Raw genomic sequence first — 17,331 nt, forward strand, 5'->3', positions numbered from 1 at the left:
TGGATCACAATTACTCTCCTCTGTTTATTGTCCCGGTTCTTTTCAAACAAGTGACTGAGAGAGGAAAATCTATGAGATATTGCAGAGTACAGAGCATGTATGAGCTCCAAAGACTGGAGCTGGTCTGTGCTCATACTGAGGTAGTTAACAGGGCCTTTAGACAAATTTCCCACCAAATTCAGCTAAAGAAGTCAACAGAGCAGGAAAAAGCATTTTTCATATGAAACTGTAGTCCTCATATGATGAACAGTTAAACTATTTTAGAGACTGGCAGAGTCAAGATTAGAGCTCAAATGCAAAGTTCCTCCTCTGCTAACTGACGGAAGCTTCTAGACAACTGTGACAAGAAATAAAAAACTTTCTGAGACCTATGACTTTGAAGAGAAATAGTCATTCTCAAGCAGCCCAGTGGCTCCCTGCCCAAGTCCGTGACTAGTTCTCACACTTCTGTGCTGGAGGAAAAGGATGAGGACAGTCATCCATGAGGATGCTGGGTAGGACATCATTCAGAAAATGGCTCCATTCTGAGGTCACCAGAGAAGGCCAGGATCATTGGCCTCAATGTCTCCTGTTTTGGGGTTTGTATGTGACAGAAGACAACAACTGTACATGTCAAAAGATCACTTTCCAAAACTTACATGCCTAATACCTTCCTCTGGGAAAAATGCAACTCCCAGATGCAGCTGTGTGTACAGGAGTCACAGACAAAGGAAATATCCTGGAAAGACCTGTCATCACATTGTCTCTGCTCCATATTCAGAGAGGATGTACGCAGGACTTTCCAAGAGCCTCTATCTATAGCAAAGCACAGCTTTACTTTTCATAAATCACTGAAAGTTCGTGGAACCAAGTCCAACCTTTGTATCATGTGTCCCTACAGACAAAACCAGGCAGAACTGGACTCCTTACTGCTCCTGCTCCTGCTGCTGTGATTTCTGTGCTGTTTTATAAATGGCAAAAAAAACGTGTCCTTCATTCTTTCTCGTCAAGGGACATCTTCTGTCTACAGGTCTTTAAGTTTTATCTCTTCTGTTCACCACAGACTGTATGGATACTGGCAGTTTGTCTCGAGTCAAAAGTGCAAATCCTGAATGACCATTAAACAGAGAAATTGTTTTTTCCACTATGCTTCCTGCATGGTACATTGGCTCTACGGATAGTATGTAGAAAGCACCACAAATGTAAGAGGACTGGTCAATGAAATAAAGGCAGATCAGCCATTCCTCCACTTTTGGACATCTAAACTATTGTTATTATTTTTTTCATTAGTTTTGCTAACAGCATTTATTGCCGCAACAGGTTGGCATTTCAGTTATGAACATCAGTCACTGCTGGTGCTCATCATCTGGAGCTGTGGATGACTCCAAAGCCAAACATATTTGATTTTCAACTTAATTTGCCTATCTTACACTGGATCTTCTGACCTGTACTCAGAAAAAAAAGAATGTAGTTTCTTATCCAGGTCAGTCAGAGTCAAAAGTACCTAAATGACTTGTTTAGCTACATCCCATCCGCAGCAATGGCTTCAGGTTGGTAGTGCTTTGGACATATTACTCAGAATGCAATTTAACTGATGACTTGATGTCACAATACATTTTTCACCCAATACTCTCAAGGTAATTTATTAATGTTTATCAAAATCTTACATTTTATCATTAACCATGAGATACTATAGACATCTTTGTAGACATAGGAAATTGAGGAAGAGAGTTTTCGTGACATATTCAAACTCAAACCAGTCAAGCAGTACCATTTTCCAATGTGCAGGCCTTCATTCCTTATTTGGTCATTTTTTTAAGTCATGACCTCTCAGTTGGGGCACCACAGGTAGCACAGTACAGCAGCATCTGGTCTGGCATCCTTTGCTGGCCACTCATTTACTAGATTGCTACCATGCACTCCAGTCAAGTGATACTGAAGATTTTTAAGCCACAGGAGTCCATGAAGAGACCAGACACTGTCTTTTTCTTGGTTTGCTCCCAGTTTGCAGACTGTCTGCCAAGCAGCCACTCTTTAAATGTAAGACTCACAATTCACCTGTCTTTCATTTAGAAACCCATAGCCTTCCCTGGAGGTTTCAATGGATGTTCAGATCTCATGCTCTTGGGTCTTTAGGTGTCATATGAGCAAGAAGACTTTGCGGGGAGGATCTAACGACTCAGATGTTTTGCTTTTTGGATCAAGCTTGAGAGATGACAGCTGACTAGAATATAGTGGATATAGTGGAAATGCTCCTTGCCTTGGCCTTGCCCTCCCTAGGAGTATTCTTCTGGTTTCCATTTGCATTTAGCAAGGCAGGAAGTTCCTGTTGTCTGCTCCAAGTGTACTTGATCTTGTTGGCCAGAAGGGGTCACAAGCAATAAATCCCTCCTATCCAAAACAAGCTGTCCTTCTCTGCGACCTATATTAGACCTTTCCGAGACCCTCTGCCAATTCTTTTTTTTTCCTTTTTTTTTTTTATCTGGCTACTGGTGATGCCCTAATCTCCTCGTCTTGCTTTAGATCAGAAAGAAGCTCAGCAAACCTACTGAATTCATTAACCCTATACACTCATCTGAGAGGCATACACCTAAGTACCAATGAAGACTTGATCTGGCAGAGAAACAACCCACTCCTGACAGCCCATGATGGACCCTAAAAGTGTGTTTGGCATTTCAGTGACTTCCATAACAATGATTTCACCACAGCAAACAGATTTCACCAACTGTGTAGGGCGATTCCAGATAGAAAAGGTCTGTAATTGAATTCTGAGCAAGGTTAAAGCACACGGAATGTGAGCTTCAGTTGCCTTACTCATCCTGAAATGGGACATATATTTTATATACATTTTACTGGCTAGGGAGGATTATGGAATCTTAGAGCTCGGGTCCATATGACCTGTTTTAAATCTGAAGCATGGTGCCAAGAATGATCAGTGCTCACAGATTGCCATTTGGATAGCAAGTTACAAGAGTTTTCCCTGTATGTCATTTACATATAGGAATTTCCATACTGTACTAGACCAACAGTGTGTCTGCTCTGCTTAGTCTGTCTCTAACCTTGATCAGTACCAGATGCTTTGCAGGAAACTATATGCCGCAATGCACTATGATACTCCCTGATAGGTGAAAAAGGCTTCCTGTCCCTCCTAAAGAGGGGCAGAGCACATTTATCACACAGTACATGGATGTATGGCAGAGAGACTAATTAGCTGTATGAGGCTTGACCTGAAGCTAGTCCGAGTCACTGAGAGCCTTCATTTCACTGTGATTTGGATGAAACCAGTAGGATCACACTGAGCAATCAGTTTAATTCCAGTTCACGTGCTTTAGGGTCTTTACCAGGCAGATATGAATAGCTCCACTGATTTTGCTGGCATTATGTCACTAAGAGTAACTGAGGATCGAGTCCCACAAAACTCCACATCCTGCTTCCAGGTCAGACTCACCCTCTTTTTTTGGTGAGGGTTTTTTGTCAACATGTAGCAATCACGGTATCCTGTGCCCCTCACTGTTAGTTTACACTAGAAAAATTACCTTTACACTGTCTGAACAGTGAGTGAGGACAATTGGAGGTAAGATAAGATACTCGGATCGCACTTAGTGCTTTGGCAAAACAGAGATTTTCCTCTTGGAATTTCCCATGTTCTAAAATGCAGGATTTCCTATCTGCCTTGGCATGGATGGATGGAAAAAACAATTCATTTAAAATAAACAGTTCCCAGGAGATGTGAAGCCAGGGAAGAGCCTGCTCAAATGCTGATCACAAGGCCTGAAGGCTCAGTTCAAAGCTCACAAAGACAATAGAAAAAAAATCCTATTGAGTTGAATGGGATCAGCCCTATATTCATTAAGTTTCAAAGTTCTCACATGCTTATGCACAGATGCCACATAGACACAGTCATCTACAAAAAATAGACCAAAAACCATCAGTTTTTATGACAAGACTGAATTCTCACCATCGAACCTCACAGAGTTCATAATCCTGAAATCCCTTTCATGTAGTAGCCATGATACCAGCTTTCATGAACTCGGAGATTGCCCTGCCAGTGAATAAGAGATTGCTAAATAGAAAACGCAGATGGTCTGCAATGCTTTAGAGACTTGCTTGTCACTCAAATGTAGCCACCTCTGGGGTGGAATGTACCTATCATACAGTGAGTGCAGCAAGAGTTAAGAAGGGGAAGTAAAAAATGTATCTTTCTAAATAAAGTCATAGTTGGAATTTGCCAGAATAATTTGTGCCTAATGAGCTGCTAGCATTCATTTTTCTTGTTGTCTTCATGAGGTGTGTCCTCTAGTTTCTAATAAAGCCTTGATCCTAGATGATGTTGCTTTAATACAATGTTGGGGTTTTGTTTAGTGCCAGACTTGGACCAGAGGGAAAGCGAATGAAACACCAGTCTACACAATTATCCAAGATTGCCTTGGAGAATTCTCAACACTGCCAGTCCAGTTTTCGAGAAGAGATTAAGGCCCAACAAGTAACAGAACCATGGGTCATCATAAAATCTCTCCTTACCTTCAACTTTCCCATTGCCTTTATGCTTGCTGTTTCGAAGGGGAGGCACTTCCAGTGAAACTATGCCTGAGTTCTCCAGGATGTTGACCTCCACTCGTAACCTCCCCACCAGCTGCTGGGGCCGGATGCTGACTGTATACTCATATTTTCCCAGTCGCCTTTGCAAAAGCTCTTCATAATGCAGTAGGAACCTGGCCTGCATCTTGCGAGGAATGAAGACAGAAGCTTTGAATGTCTCATAGCCATTATCCCTGGAAGGAAAATGCAAAGACACCTTCACACCCCATACCACCTCCTCCAGTGAATGATGAATCTGGATTTTATTGGTCTGATAAAAGTATTTCCTATCATTGAATATGTTAAACCAAGAAGAAAGAAAACATCATAATGCTTCACAAAGCACTAGGCAGATAGGATGTTTCCACTGGAGGAAAGGTCTTAACAGACAAGATGATTTCTTACGGAGAGGAATATGAGACATGTATAACCTAGAGCAGGGCCAGAGGAAAGGCTGTCTCTTGGTCTCTTACACAGAGGGTTTGCAAGACCCATATTTAATTCTTGACTTTGCCACTGTGGAGTCATTGCAATATCTTAACCAAAGTACAAATTAATTCCTCTTCCCTAATATTAGCTCTTTATAGCTACATACTCAATGGGGAGAAATAGGACCCCTAAGACAATTCCACCACTGGACACTTCTCTAAAAGGACTCTTCTCCTCCAGTTGGCCACAGTGTGCCATCAGTCACCCAGTATACAACTGACGGTCAGCTTTCTGTTGACCGATTTGAGGTGAGATAAATTCCCACCTTTAACCTTTATTGGCTTCAGTTGCCCTTCTGTTAAACAGAGATAACTAAAGATGCTCTGTCTCCCATACAGTGCACTGTAGTGTCCAGCTACCAGGCATGGATATGATGCCAGACACTGCTATTTGTGAAAGGAAAATAAAAAAGCCGCATGACAAGAATGGAAACTTTTAATGCCATATAGGGGTAATTTCAGAACTCACTGATATAAGATTTTGGTGATGCCCACAATTCAGTGAGTATTGAAAAGATTTGAGACTTTGATTTCTCTAACACAAATAAAAAGATAATTTTTTTTAATGTTACCCTTTAGGACAGTTGGAATGACGTCTCTGGGTGATAGCAGCGGTCTCACAATGACAGGTAGTAACCGTCTACAGAGGAGGATGCAACAGGACAGGACAAGAGAAATATAGTGATTTTCTTCTCCACTCTTTCTGGTTCTGCCAGTCTGTGCCTGGATCCTAAGACAGCATCCTTTGCTAAAGGTTCATGATAGTTTTTTCCTACCATAAGTTTGTCTAGTCACTTTTTGAACCTACATTAAATTTGGCGTTCACAGTTTCCAGTGGCAAGAAACACAATTTATGTGAAGAATACCTTATTTTGGCTGTTTTGAACCTGATATTTGATCATCTCATTCAATTTTCTCTAGTTTTTCTATTAAAGACAGAAAATAAAGATTCCTTATTCTCCTTCCATGTATTACTCATTAGTTCAGATTTCTCTCTCCCTCCTCACAGTTCATCATTTTTCTGGTCTGAAAATCATAGTCTGCTTAGCTGTTCCTGATCATGTGTTCATGTTGGAATAGTGCTACTATCCCAGGTAACTGGGAATAGTGCAGGGTTTTCCAGAGCAGCAAAAATCCATCCCGTGGTATATCTCTTTGAGACACATTTGGGGGAATTTGGGCACCTGGAAAAATAGCCCATAGTGCTGCTGCTGAATTGTATTCGGGTGAACCTATAGGCTTTCAGATCATTAAAGGGATGGGACTTTCTGCCAGTGCTTGGCCAAGAGGACTAAACACAGTCAAGCACTGAGAACAGGGCAAGCAAACACGACTGCAAAAGGCTACTCGTGGTTCTGCCACTGACTAACTTTAGTCTTGAAGTTGTAACTCGTTGAATTTCTGTATGCCTTAATTTTCCTGCCTGTTATTCAGGAAGTAACAAGATTTCTTTCCCTCTCAAGTACATCCTGGAGCATCTTGGAAGTGAAAATGTTGTGTAACAGGATTAGAAAACGCCACATGCGGTTTTACATGACTTGGAGTATGGGAATGACATCAGGCAGTGCAGATAACGTTCTATTTAGCTGCTTCTTCCTATAAATCCATGGATGGGTATGCCAAAGCAGCCAAAATAAAGATGGGAGGAGAGTACATCGCTTCCCAGAGCACAGCCAAATGCAGAACACTTACCTTCCATCTGCAGGGCTCGGAGGTTTCTTGTGCGTTGCTTTGTCATCGCTGCTATGTTTCTTTTCTTTCGCTGTGACCTCCCCATAGTAAGTCTTGTTGCCGATGCTCCTGGAGAGACCAGAGATGTCAGCATGACCACTCTGCACCCATACAGTGACAGCTGTACAGCTTGCTGTAGAAGGCTTCACAGACTGTACACATGTGAATAGGCTGTGTGTGCTGCTGGTGGAACTCTCCTGGAGTCCACTTGAGTCACTGAGACAGAAGCCAACTTAGAAGTTCCCTGGCTGGTTATACCAGCAGAACACATTTTTAGTCTGGGAGTTTACCTCTCTAAAATGTCAGTTCAGTAGGTAATCTCCAAAGCATAAGGATGCAAACCAGAAAGCAAAACAATTGCCAAGAATCCCAACGAGCAAGTTTTTTTGTCTGGTCTCAGATCCACCATCTGTGTCGATACACATGGCAATATTCAGGATGACTGCTCTCAATTAGCTGCCTCCCTAACTAAAACGCTTCTCCCTAGGAATGAGTTACAGGGCCATGAATACCATAAGGAAACAGCCCTTAATATACATTTTGGCTGGCCAATGGCAAAAGACTGGTTTTCCTCCTATTCAGTCCAAATGAAAGTCTTTCTAAAAGCATTGGTCCCCTGCTATGGTCAGGTCCAAAGTTGGGGCCTCAATATCTACCCACAGGAGGGATCTGAGCATGACCAAACCAAATATGTTTTTGAAACCAAGAGCTTAATTTATTCCTTAGTGAGTCATTTCAATACGAGCTTGGTTGTGCTCTACTTGCTCTATTATCCACAGAGAATCACTAGCACCTCCAGCAGCAAGTGAACCTGAATCTGCTAGTTAGAGCTGACTCCCCTCCTGCATTGACAGTATGGAGAACCTGGAACAACAAGGAGCTTCTTAGACACCACAGTCAGGCGGGATAACTATCGTGTGCCAGTGTTGCTGAAACTTTAATTGGAAAGGTTTCTGAGGTCTAGGAGGATTTTTTTGGTCCCAATCAAAGAGGGAGGAGGAGAAGGAAGTTGTTAAAAGACATTCAGATGGGAAATAGAACAATTTTCTTCCCCATGTACATTGAGGGCTTGAATCTTAGCACCCCATCATCCAAGGACTTGCTCTGTGCTTTGGGGCCATGACCAGTATCAGATGGAGTATACCATGTGTATGGTTTTATTTTTCCCAAAGATACTCAAAAAGACCTTGATACATTCCTACTGCAGATTAGCCAGTTTTTGAAATCTCAGAGAGCTACCCATGGGATGGGAGAACCATTGTCCACCCAGCTGTCAGCATTACTTACTTACTTACATGGTAAAGTTGGAGATGAAGGCTGCAGCTGGGATCTGCATCTCAAACACACCTTCACGTGCCTCAGATCCGCTGTTCACCATTGTGCACGACACCGTGGTGAAAGCATACCGAGAAATGATTGTGGATTTCACAGTGAATTCAGACATCCGAGGCCTGGTTTCCTGTGGGTATCAAAAGGTTGTCTATTAATGCTGACAGCTAGATAACTCACCCCTTCAGTATTTCACAGGGTTTAACACTTAATATGCTCAAGCAGATAACCACCCTATGAGTATTAGACTCCCTATGAAAAGCAGTCAACAGCAGGCAAGGTGGGCTTGCCCTCAAAATTTCAGGTGAGCTGCAAAAGGTAAACCAGAGACGTGTCACTGCCTTCGTTCACACACAAGAGTAAAGGCCACAGTCATTCTCCAGGCTTGGGAAGGGTCCAGGCAGGGTGAGAGCTCTGATTATGCCAGCCTTTATGTTGTGAAAGTCACTGATAAAAGCCACCTGTATCCTAAATTGCACCCTTAAACTCTGACTGTGTGAGAGGATCAGGATTAGTCCCTTATGGCCTGGGAATAGAAGCCCAAAATATGGCCCCATAGGGTCCAGAAGTGATGTCAGAGAAACTGCCCTGTGGAATGTGCACAAGAGCAGATGTAAGATCTCTTGAAAGACTGAAATCACTGTCTATGAAGCACCATCTTCAAATTCATACAATCAGATCTGTAAGTTAGCTGCCAATGGAGTCAACTGAGTCCCCCTCTGCTGAGAATCCATCCTGGAGGTCTCAGCCAATGGATGGAAGAAATTTAATAAGAAACACTGACACTGTGATGTCTCAAGTAAAATATTTTAAGACTTTTAGCCCACACTGGATTCTTTCCAGCAGAGAAGCAGCAGAGACTGCAATAAATGACACATGATGTAGCAATGGAAGCTGAAAGCCAATTTCTGCTTCTTGGGAATGTGTTTCTGTGCATAAGTCCCGGGCTGGAGCATTTCTCCAGTCTAATGTGATTTTTTGACAGCAACATCTCCATGGAGCTCAACAGTTTTCTTCCTGGAAGACTTCAGTGTATTTAACCATAAGCAGTCCATGTAAAACAAATTCTGAATGTTGCCTTAAACAGTCAAAGACCGAACCCTTAAAAGCAGAAGGAAGCTAAAGAGTAAAATACATTGCAAATACACAGCAACTTCACTAAGCCAAATACACCGAGACTCTTCCTATTGAGGTTGATAAAAAGTCACAGCCTCATAAGGATTGTGAAGACAAGAACATGCTCTTCAGCTGCACTTCCAGGCTTTTTTTTCTGAACAAAAATTATTTTGACAAACAGCTTAACAAAGAGAGCACGTGGTTGTATGAGTAAGTATGAAACAGGAACATTTCTGCAGTAGCTGATGGCATCAGAAGTAGTAATAAGTGAGCATCCAACTAACCAAGCTGCTGGGCTAGTGAATTCCAGGCAAATGGAAGAATGAGGATCCTCTGGAAACAAACACAAAACCGTTAACAGACTTAGAAATAAAACCCCATTTGCTTACACTTTCAAGGCTTGGAAAGACTCTGATAAATGTGTCTCAAATGAACCTAACCATGACAGATATCTTTAACAGCTGGAGAATGTGTGATGTGCTCTGTGTCCACAATCGTCCTGCTTAGCACAGGCTCAGCTCACATGGAGCACTATGGCAAGAAATTAGCACTTATAGGGCATGATTCATCTCACTGATTTCAGACAGCTCAGTGTGATGGATCTAGCCTAGAACACATCTGCTCAGATCTAACGTCCCCCCTTAGGCCACTAGTGGCTTTTACTCAATCGCTGTTGACTAGAACTAGATCCTGCTGTTCTTAGGACCTTCCCTGATACATAGGCTTGGCTTTCCAGTCTCATTATCCTGAAGGTGGAGAGGATGGAGGGGTTTTGATCTGAAGTAGTGTTGTAGGAACATTTCCAGATATAATAAGCTGATGTTTCATTTCAGTCTTTCATACCACTAATTGCCTGTGGCATAGCAAGAGATATAGAGGATTTAATAACAGAAGTAAAAGAAAGAATCTGAAACTACAGCAAATTCTTTGGTTCCAGATGTCCTGCATCCACTCCCATGTTCCACATTTCATCATAAGCTGTGGGTTCAAACATGGTGGACAGCTCAACAGCAGAAGAGGATCAAAGAGCCCTTTGCCTTTTACTTGAGATACAAGGTGGTTCTTCAGTGACAGATTCAACACTGAGTCTAACACTGTGAATGCAGTGATGGATTTATCTGAAGTCAGAAAGTCTTTAGAATATGACAGAGGACATGGACTTGCCCTTGTTATGACAAGAACATAAGAATGGTCATGCTGGGTGAGAACAAAAGCAATTCTAACCCTATAGGCTACCACTGGCAGAGATCAATAGTGCACGCTTAGAGAAGAGTGTAAAATCAGTCCAACCTGCACTGATACTACCCAGAAATATTTTTTCAGTTTTCAGTAATTTGTTGCTGAAGGAACTCCTGAATGAAGGGTGGTACTTTTGTGCTTAGTAAACCTCTGCGGATTTTTCTTCTACAACTTTACACAGCTGCTTTTTGAATCCATGTAAACTTTTAGCATCCTGAACATCTTGTAGTTCCACAGCTTAATGATATTTTATATGAAGAACCACATCACTTAGGGGGTTTTTCTGAGTCTACTATTTACTGGCTTCAACTGATCTCTGTCTTCTCTTTCTATACCACTGAACAAGCTCCAGCTCTGATATTGTCACAGACTGAGGAATGGCAAAACCAAATGAAAAAAAGACATTCGGCACTTCTCCCTCTTCCTGGTAGATAGGAGCTGCTGCTGGAGAAAGCAACCACTGAATAAGGGCATCACATACAACTGAGGATGAAAGAACTGATTCATCTTCTCATCCCTGGAAGGGATCTGCCATTCCTTGTATGTAGAAAATATAAACGGTGGGGGCAGAGGCAGTTTCCAAACAGGTTGCTCAGTCGGGGTTGGCGGTCAGCCCAAGTTCCACTCTGCGATTCTTGTGCGTTCCCTGGAGCTCTTGCACAATCCATCAGCGCCTGATCCTCTGACTTACAGCTGCGCAAATGCCTGTTTGTTTTCTCCACTTTTTATTAAGGCCTTCAGAAGATGAGAGGCAGCAGAAGGAAAAAACAAAACAAACCATTTGTTTAATATTGTTATTACCATGACTTATTATCCCTATTAAAAATAAAGCTAGGGAATGCCAAGGTAGCAGATTAACACACTACTATGAGGCAGGTTGGCTGGATGCTTTATGAAAGTGTCCTGGTGATTATGATGAACTGGGAGCTGAAATTTTCTTGCCAAGAAAATGATTTTATGCTTGTTTACGTCAAATGTTTGGAAAGACAGAAGAGAGCTGAAGATCAATGTAATACACTCCATGTTTTTACCTTTATCAGTTCCTTTCATCAAAACAAATTGACCATATCTCAGATTAGAAGTAACAAACTGGTAATAAGACTTAGAGTTGCTTTCCTCTAGGCTGCTGATTCAAATCTGTCAAAGATCAAAAGGACCAGAAGTTATTACCATATGATGGCTGCTCAGTGTGTGAAATGAGTTCCTCCAGTTCTCAACTGGGAATCCTCCATACCTCAGAAAAGCCAGAAAAATAACTGGCCGTGAACAGCAATTTCACTGTCTGCCTCTTTAGCCAAAGTTTTGATCTAAGCTGTGCAACAATCAGTGCAGCAATACAGCCAGATCTCACAGATTTGCTGTACACCTCACAATTGCAGGTTTACATCTTAAAGCTTAGGTTCCCGTGCTAAAAGAAGGATATTGGCTTCCTTGTTTTCTTCCTTTCTTCAGTAAATTTTGGACAGAGAACAACAGAGATCTTCAAATTTGAAAGCAAACTCTCCCTTTCTCTTCAAATTCAATGACATTTCATCAGGCCTATGTTCACTGCTTGGTTAAGGTTTGTAACATTGGATGTTCTCTCTCCAAATCTGGGGTTGAGAAGATGGATTTGGAAGTATCAGAAGAACCTGTACCTGTTGCATTGATCAAAATGAAGATTTTTTTTTACCTAGAATCTCACTGTACCATCACCCACTGACATAGTTCATTCCTGGGCACAGGGATGCACACAAATATATACATAGAGCAAGTGTAATTCCCATGAGGTAAAATAACGACACAGTGTGATACGTACCAGCCTTTGCAAAAACTTGGCCTGTCTTGGAACACGGCGTGCAACCTGCAAAGAGTTAAGGGAGTTAATGGAGCCTAGTCAACTTACAGAAGACATGTCACTTGTTTAAATCCAGACACGGGTTTGTGTGACTGATCACCCATGGCCAGGTTCAAACGTTCCTCTGGTTAAAATTAAAACCTGAATCTCCCCTATATTAACAGACTCATTGATCAAAGCTCAGCAGTGGAATGCAGCTCTCGCAGGCGAGGAGGTACTGTGTGTTTTGCAAATGCTACTTGTCAAGAGACCCTCTATATGAATACAGGACCCTCAGCCTTTAGCCCGAGCCCTGGACATTATGTCTTGGCCTTGGAAGTGTATTCCCTTATAGCTTCCTATGGAGTCACACAAAGGCTCTGTGTCACTGTTTTTGCCCTGTTGCATGGTATACGGCACATGATGAGAAGGGCTGCTCAATGGTCCACAATGTTCATCAAATGCCATGCAGGACACATCTACATCCTCAGGCGAGTAAAAGCCAAAGCCCGTTCCCCAGTCCAGAAGTGGTCTACATCCATGCAAGAGCACTCATCAGGGGTTACAGACACTGGGCAGGGAGAGGGCTGAGGGCACAACAAGACCAATCACTTGAGGCTGTCCTCATCTCAGCACAGTGTGGCTGCTTTGAGCTTGAGCAGTGACCAGGTTAACACCTCGCACCCGTGTGGTGGGGCTTGGCAAGCATAAGCCCATTCTGCTGCACATGTGGACCCGCTCCAAGGGAGGACTTGTATAAATTAACGTTACAGCCTCAGCTTTATTGATATTACCTCAACAGCAGATCTGTTGCCTAAAAACTCTCCACAGGTACAGTGGGTTTATTGCTCAGTGACAGAAAACCACTAGTTACGTGCAAAAAGGGAATAAAGATATTTAAACTCAGCTACAGATTTTATTATGAAACAAAGTGCTTCGCCTATGATAACGCAATCATACTCGTATCACCCTTCACAACAACTCCTCTGACTTCTTCCCTGCACATGATGTAAGCCTCAGCTTAGCAACGTCTCCAAACCAAATCCCTTCCCAAAACAGAAAGTACAAGTCTCTTGTCAATGAGGGAAGCCAAGTGACTTCTTAAAATGTCGGTGAAACTCCAGAGAGCAGAGGAATGCAATGATATTTTTTTACCTGATTTGCCCTTTCTGTTGATTTACACTGAAATAACAGCATTCCTTGCCAAATAGATGATTTTATGTCTGTTTATATCACGCATTGCAAAGCTTAGGAAAGCCCAATGGAGAAATTAAACAGTCTCCTCTGCTAGACTGTAAAAACCACTTTTTATTTCCTTCTTCATTATTTTAGCCAACATCTTGTAAAATTAGAAACAAGGAAAAACAGCTCCCTCAGGCAATTGTCAATGGAGAGGAGAAGGAGAGGAGAGGAGAGGAGAGGAGAGGAGAGGAGAGGAGAGGAGAGGAGAGGAGAGGAGAGGAGAGGAGAGGAGAGGAGAGGAGAGGAGAGGAGAGGAGGGGAGAGGAGGGGAGAGGAGGGGAGAGGAGGGGAGAGGAGGGGAGAGGAGGGGAGAGGAGGGGAGAGGAGGGGAGAGGAGGGGAGAGGAGGGGAGAGGAGGGGAGAGGAGGGGAGAGGAGGGGAGAGGAGGGGAGAGGAGAGGAGAGGAGAGGAGAGGAGAGGAGAGGAGAGGAGAGGAGAGGAGAGGAGAGGAGAGGAGAGGAGAGGAGAGGAGAGGAGAGGAGAGGAGAGGAGAGGAGAGGAGAGGAGGGGAGAGGAGGGGAGAGGAGAGGAGAGGAGGGGAGAGGAGGGGAGAGGAGGGGAGAGGAGGGGAGAGGAGGGGAGAGGAGGGGAGAGGAGGGGAGAGGAGGGGAGAGGAGGGGAGAGGAGGGGAGAGGAGGGGAGAGGAGGGGAGAGGAGGGGAGAGGAGGGGAGAGAATTCTCTGCAGTTTAAATTTTGGAAGAAACTTTCTGTCTGGGTCTGTTCTCTCAGGCAAGTAAAGCACTTCAGGAGCCTGCTGAGAGGCTGCAGGGTCTCCATCACTATAGATTCTTCAGAACAAGCCAGACAAATGTCTGTGAAGTTGGTCCTGCTTGGAGCAGAGGCAGGGATGAGAGATCAGTGCTCCTCGGTACTCTTTTTTACTAAAGGTTTACCTTTTGGAACAAATCCACCTGTTGTCCTGTATGGAAGAGTCACTATGGTTTTTACTGACCAATTGGTGAAACTGGAAATTTGGTTACTGGTTTTATCTTTCTCCACCACACACCCATTTTGTTTGCTTGCTTATTTGCATAAGAAGGCTTTGTATGACTTGTCTCCTTCAAAAGCTACCTTCTGAAGTCTTGAGGATAGCCAGTAGACACTGGTGAGTAGCTAAGGGTCACCAGATAACAGTATTCTATTTGCTAGGACTTCATGACTAATGCCAAAGCACTGCTGCAGGGTTTATGATACTGATCAGTCCATCAAAGTGTTTTGAACCATCCAGCTTCACTAGCATCATCTAATGGAACAGTTTCCAAGTTATCGTCAACCTTTAGCTTTAAAGCTTTACGAAGCACTCATTAAAGTCCAATAATTGCTAGTAGTGACCCCATAGCTGTTGTCATCTGCTAGTCTTAGCATAGTATACAGAGAATAAGCTGGGTAGTAGCAACTCAACCACCTGTGAAGACCTGTCCAGAAGAACTACCTCTAGTGCAATGGTAATAGCTAGCAACCTTATCAACTACCTTAGCAGAGTGGCCAATCATTGGATGAGCCAACAATAATCCACAGTTATTGCAAACGCCACAGTCCAGCAAAGACCTGTGTCTGTACTTGCTTTTATGTAGGAAGATCCTTCCAGGATGTTACAGTTAAACGCAGCCCTATATGCTCTCCAGAATCTGTCAGAGATTTGTTTATAGTGTAGTATGTTGATCTAGGGAAGCACCTGCCTGTTCGTAACCTGGCTCTTGTGTTCAGTGAGGATGGACAGATGTCCTCTTCTAGATTTGGCAGTCCCAGGGGACCAGGTCACCACCTCTATTTATACATCACTGCTTTTCTGTCAGAAGTTATTGCTGCCACTGATCTGCCAGCAGCACAGCTCCTGTGAAAACACCCTCATCTGCCTCAAGCAAGACCAGCCAGGTTATTTCAACACTCTGAGCCAGCTGCTTGAACTTTGCAACTGATTTTCCCCCTCAAGTAGATAAGTGAGTGTACCCAGATATCACTCCACTGGCAGGACAGTGATGGAGATATTCTCTCCCACTTGGACAGGTGGGTCTGCAAGACAATGTTGGTTTGTAGCTGAATTCCCCAAGAAGGAATATGTGTTCACAGTAATCATAATTGACAACGAAGTTGCTGAGGTCCTTGTACTGGAGAGAGATGGGCACTTCTGGAGAGAAATTCTTCCCATTCCAGCATGGGTGGGATGAGCAACTGAATGACCAACTCAGGTACAGATACATATGAAAAGTCTAACACTTTCTGCTTATTGTATGGCAGAAGATGCCATAATACAGGCATCTAGTGACATTTTAGACATGCTAGGGTATCCCACCTGGCCTCCAGCAAGGCACAGGTCTTCCATAGCTTCTGCTTCGTATCTGCCAGTCCCACACAGGTGTCTCAGATACTACAGAGCCTCTCAGATCAGATCAAATTTAGATAAATGATTGATAGCTGATTGATAGTCACACATGATAGCTGGTATGGACCTGAAGGACATGAGCACAGATCTGAAGCTCAGCCTTTTAAATCACAGCCTCCCAAACCACCACCCAAACTCTCTTGCTAACTTGCAAAAAGTTCATTGCTCTTTCAGCCCTATTTCCCCAGAAAATCTAAGCCACACAATGACATAACGTAACAGCCCTCACTTGCAGAATATATTTTTTTTCTCTCCTGGTCAAGAAGCATTTTACAAGCTGAAACTCATGTGGTTCACTTCATCCAGCATGAGTTAAAAATCAAGTATGGTAAGACTGAGACCATAGGCAGAAAATCTTTCCTCCGAGCCTGAAATACTCTGAATTACTCAGGCTGGCCCACAGCCAGGACACGGTGTTAACTCCCTTGTCCCTGTGAAATGCCTCATTAGCACAGCTATGGGGATGTCAGCTTTGGACCCATCCCCAGGCAGTAGCACCCAGCACAGGACGGTGCCTGTACTCTCCTGGCTTAACACCTCCAACAACTGTTAGTAGCAGCCTCCCATGGAGCTGAGCTGCTGCCACAGCCACGGGCACGCTGCAGGGATGGCTGCAATAAATGCAGCTTTATCAGACTGCCCTGCGTGTCGATTACTGATGGTTAAGAGGGGACAAGCCAGCCCTGGACACCAGACGCTCCCGAATGACGACCGCCTTAAAACTTACTTGCTCCCTGATGCTGTAGTCTGCCATGAGCTCCTCTTCCAGGTACCTTGCCATCAGCTCCGAGTCGGGCTGCCCCGCCGAGGTGGAGAAACCCCAGCAGAGCCACAGCCAAAGGATCATGGTGGAGGGGGAGCGCTGGCCGGGGCTCCCTGCCCCGCAGGTGAGAGGAGAGCCCTGCTGCCTGCAGCTGCTGCCTGCGCTGCCGGACAGGCTGCGAGGAGGCTGACAGGAGGCGACACGACCCACCCTCTTCTCCTCCTTCCCAGCTCAGGACCGGCCCCTTTTCCACTCAGGGCGGCTTCCCACGCTGTCAGGGGCTGCGGGGGATCCTTGCAGGGTTTCCATCCCGCAGCTACTCCCCTCAGCCAGGGGTCTCATGGACCACTGGACACAAGCCACCACCATGCCCCTCTTGATGCCACCCTCAGCCTCAGCCCCCATCTCGCCTCATGCGGCAGAGAGGGGTGGTGCTGGGGTCCCTGTTTTGGCACCAGCAGCCCCCCAGCCCCATGGTGGCCCTCGGCGGGGGGGGGAAGGCTGAGGAGACATTCCCTCCAGCGGGCTGGGCGCTGAGGCAGGGCCTAAGATGGTTGCTGCCACACGGCACCCGCCTGAGAGGCTGGTGCCCAGCGCCGGTGGGAGCTGGAAGGACACGCTGGGCTGCTGGGGTGTCTCCTCATGGGGTCAGCCTTGGCGACGGGC

General features: G+C 44.4%; 1 protein-coding gene across 1 annotated transcript in view; it reads right to left on the reverse strand.

The window, feature by feature from the left end:
• ITIH5 (inter-alpha-trypsin inhibitor heavy chain 5) overlaps nt 1-16,843 on the reverse strand; it is a 50,641-nt gene extending 33,798 nt beyond the window's left edge. Inside the window, exons 1-5 of the mRNA XM_068401921.1 lie at nt 16,630-16,843; nt 12,259-12,303; nt 8,072-8,235; nt 6,738-6,845; nt 4,501-4,751 (exon numbers count right to left, since the gene is read on the reverse strand). Coding sequence (XP_068258022.1) covers nt 4,501-4,751; nt 6,738-6,845; nt 8,072-8,235; nt 12,259-12,303; nt 16,630-16,749 — 688 coding nt within the window. The 5' untranslated portion in view covers nt 16,750-16,843. The remainder of the gene's footprint in view (nt 1-4,500; nt 4,752-6,737; nt 6,846-8,071; nt 8,236-12,258; nt 12,304-16,629) is intronic.
• Nucleotides 16,844-17,331: the final 488 nt, after the last annotated feature.

This window comes from Nyctibius grandis, chromosome 5 (genome assembly GCF_013368605.1).
Source record: "Nyctibius grandis isolate bNycGra1 chromosome 5, bNycGra1.pri, whole genome shotgun sequence".
Lineage (NCBI taxonomy): Eukaryota > Metazoa > Chordata > Aves > Nyctibiiformes > Nyctibiidae > Nyctibius > Nyctibius grandis.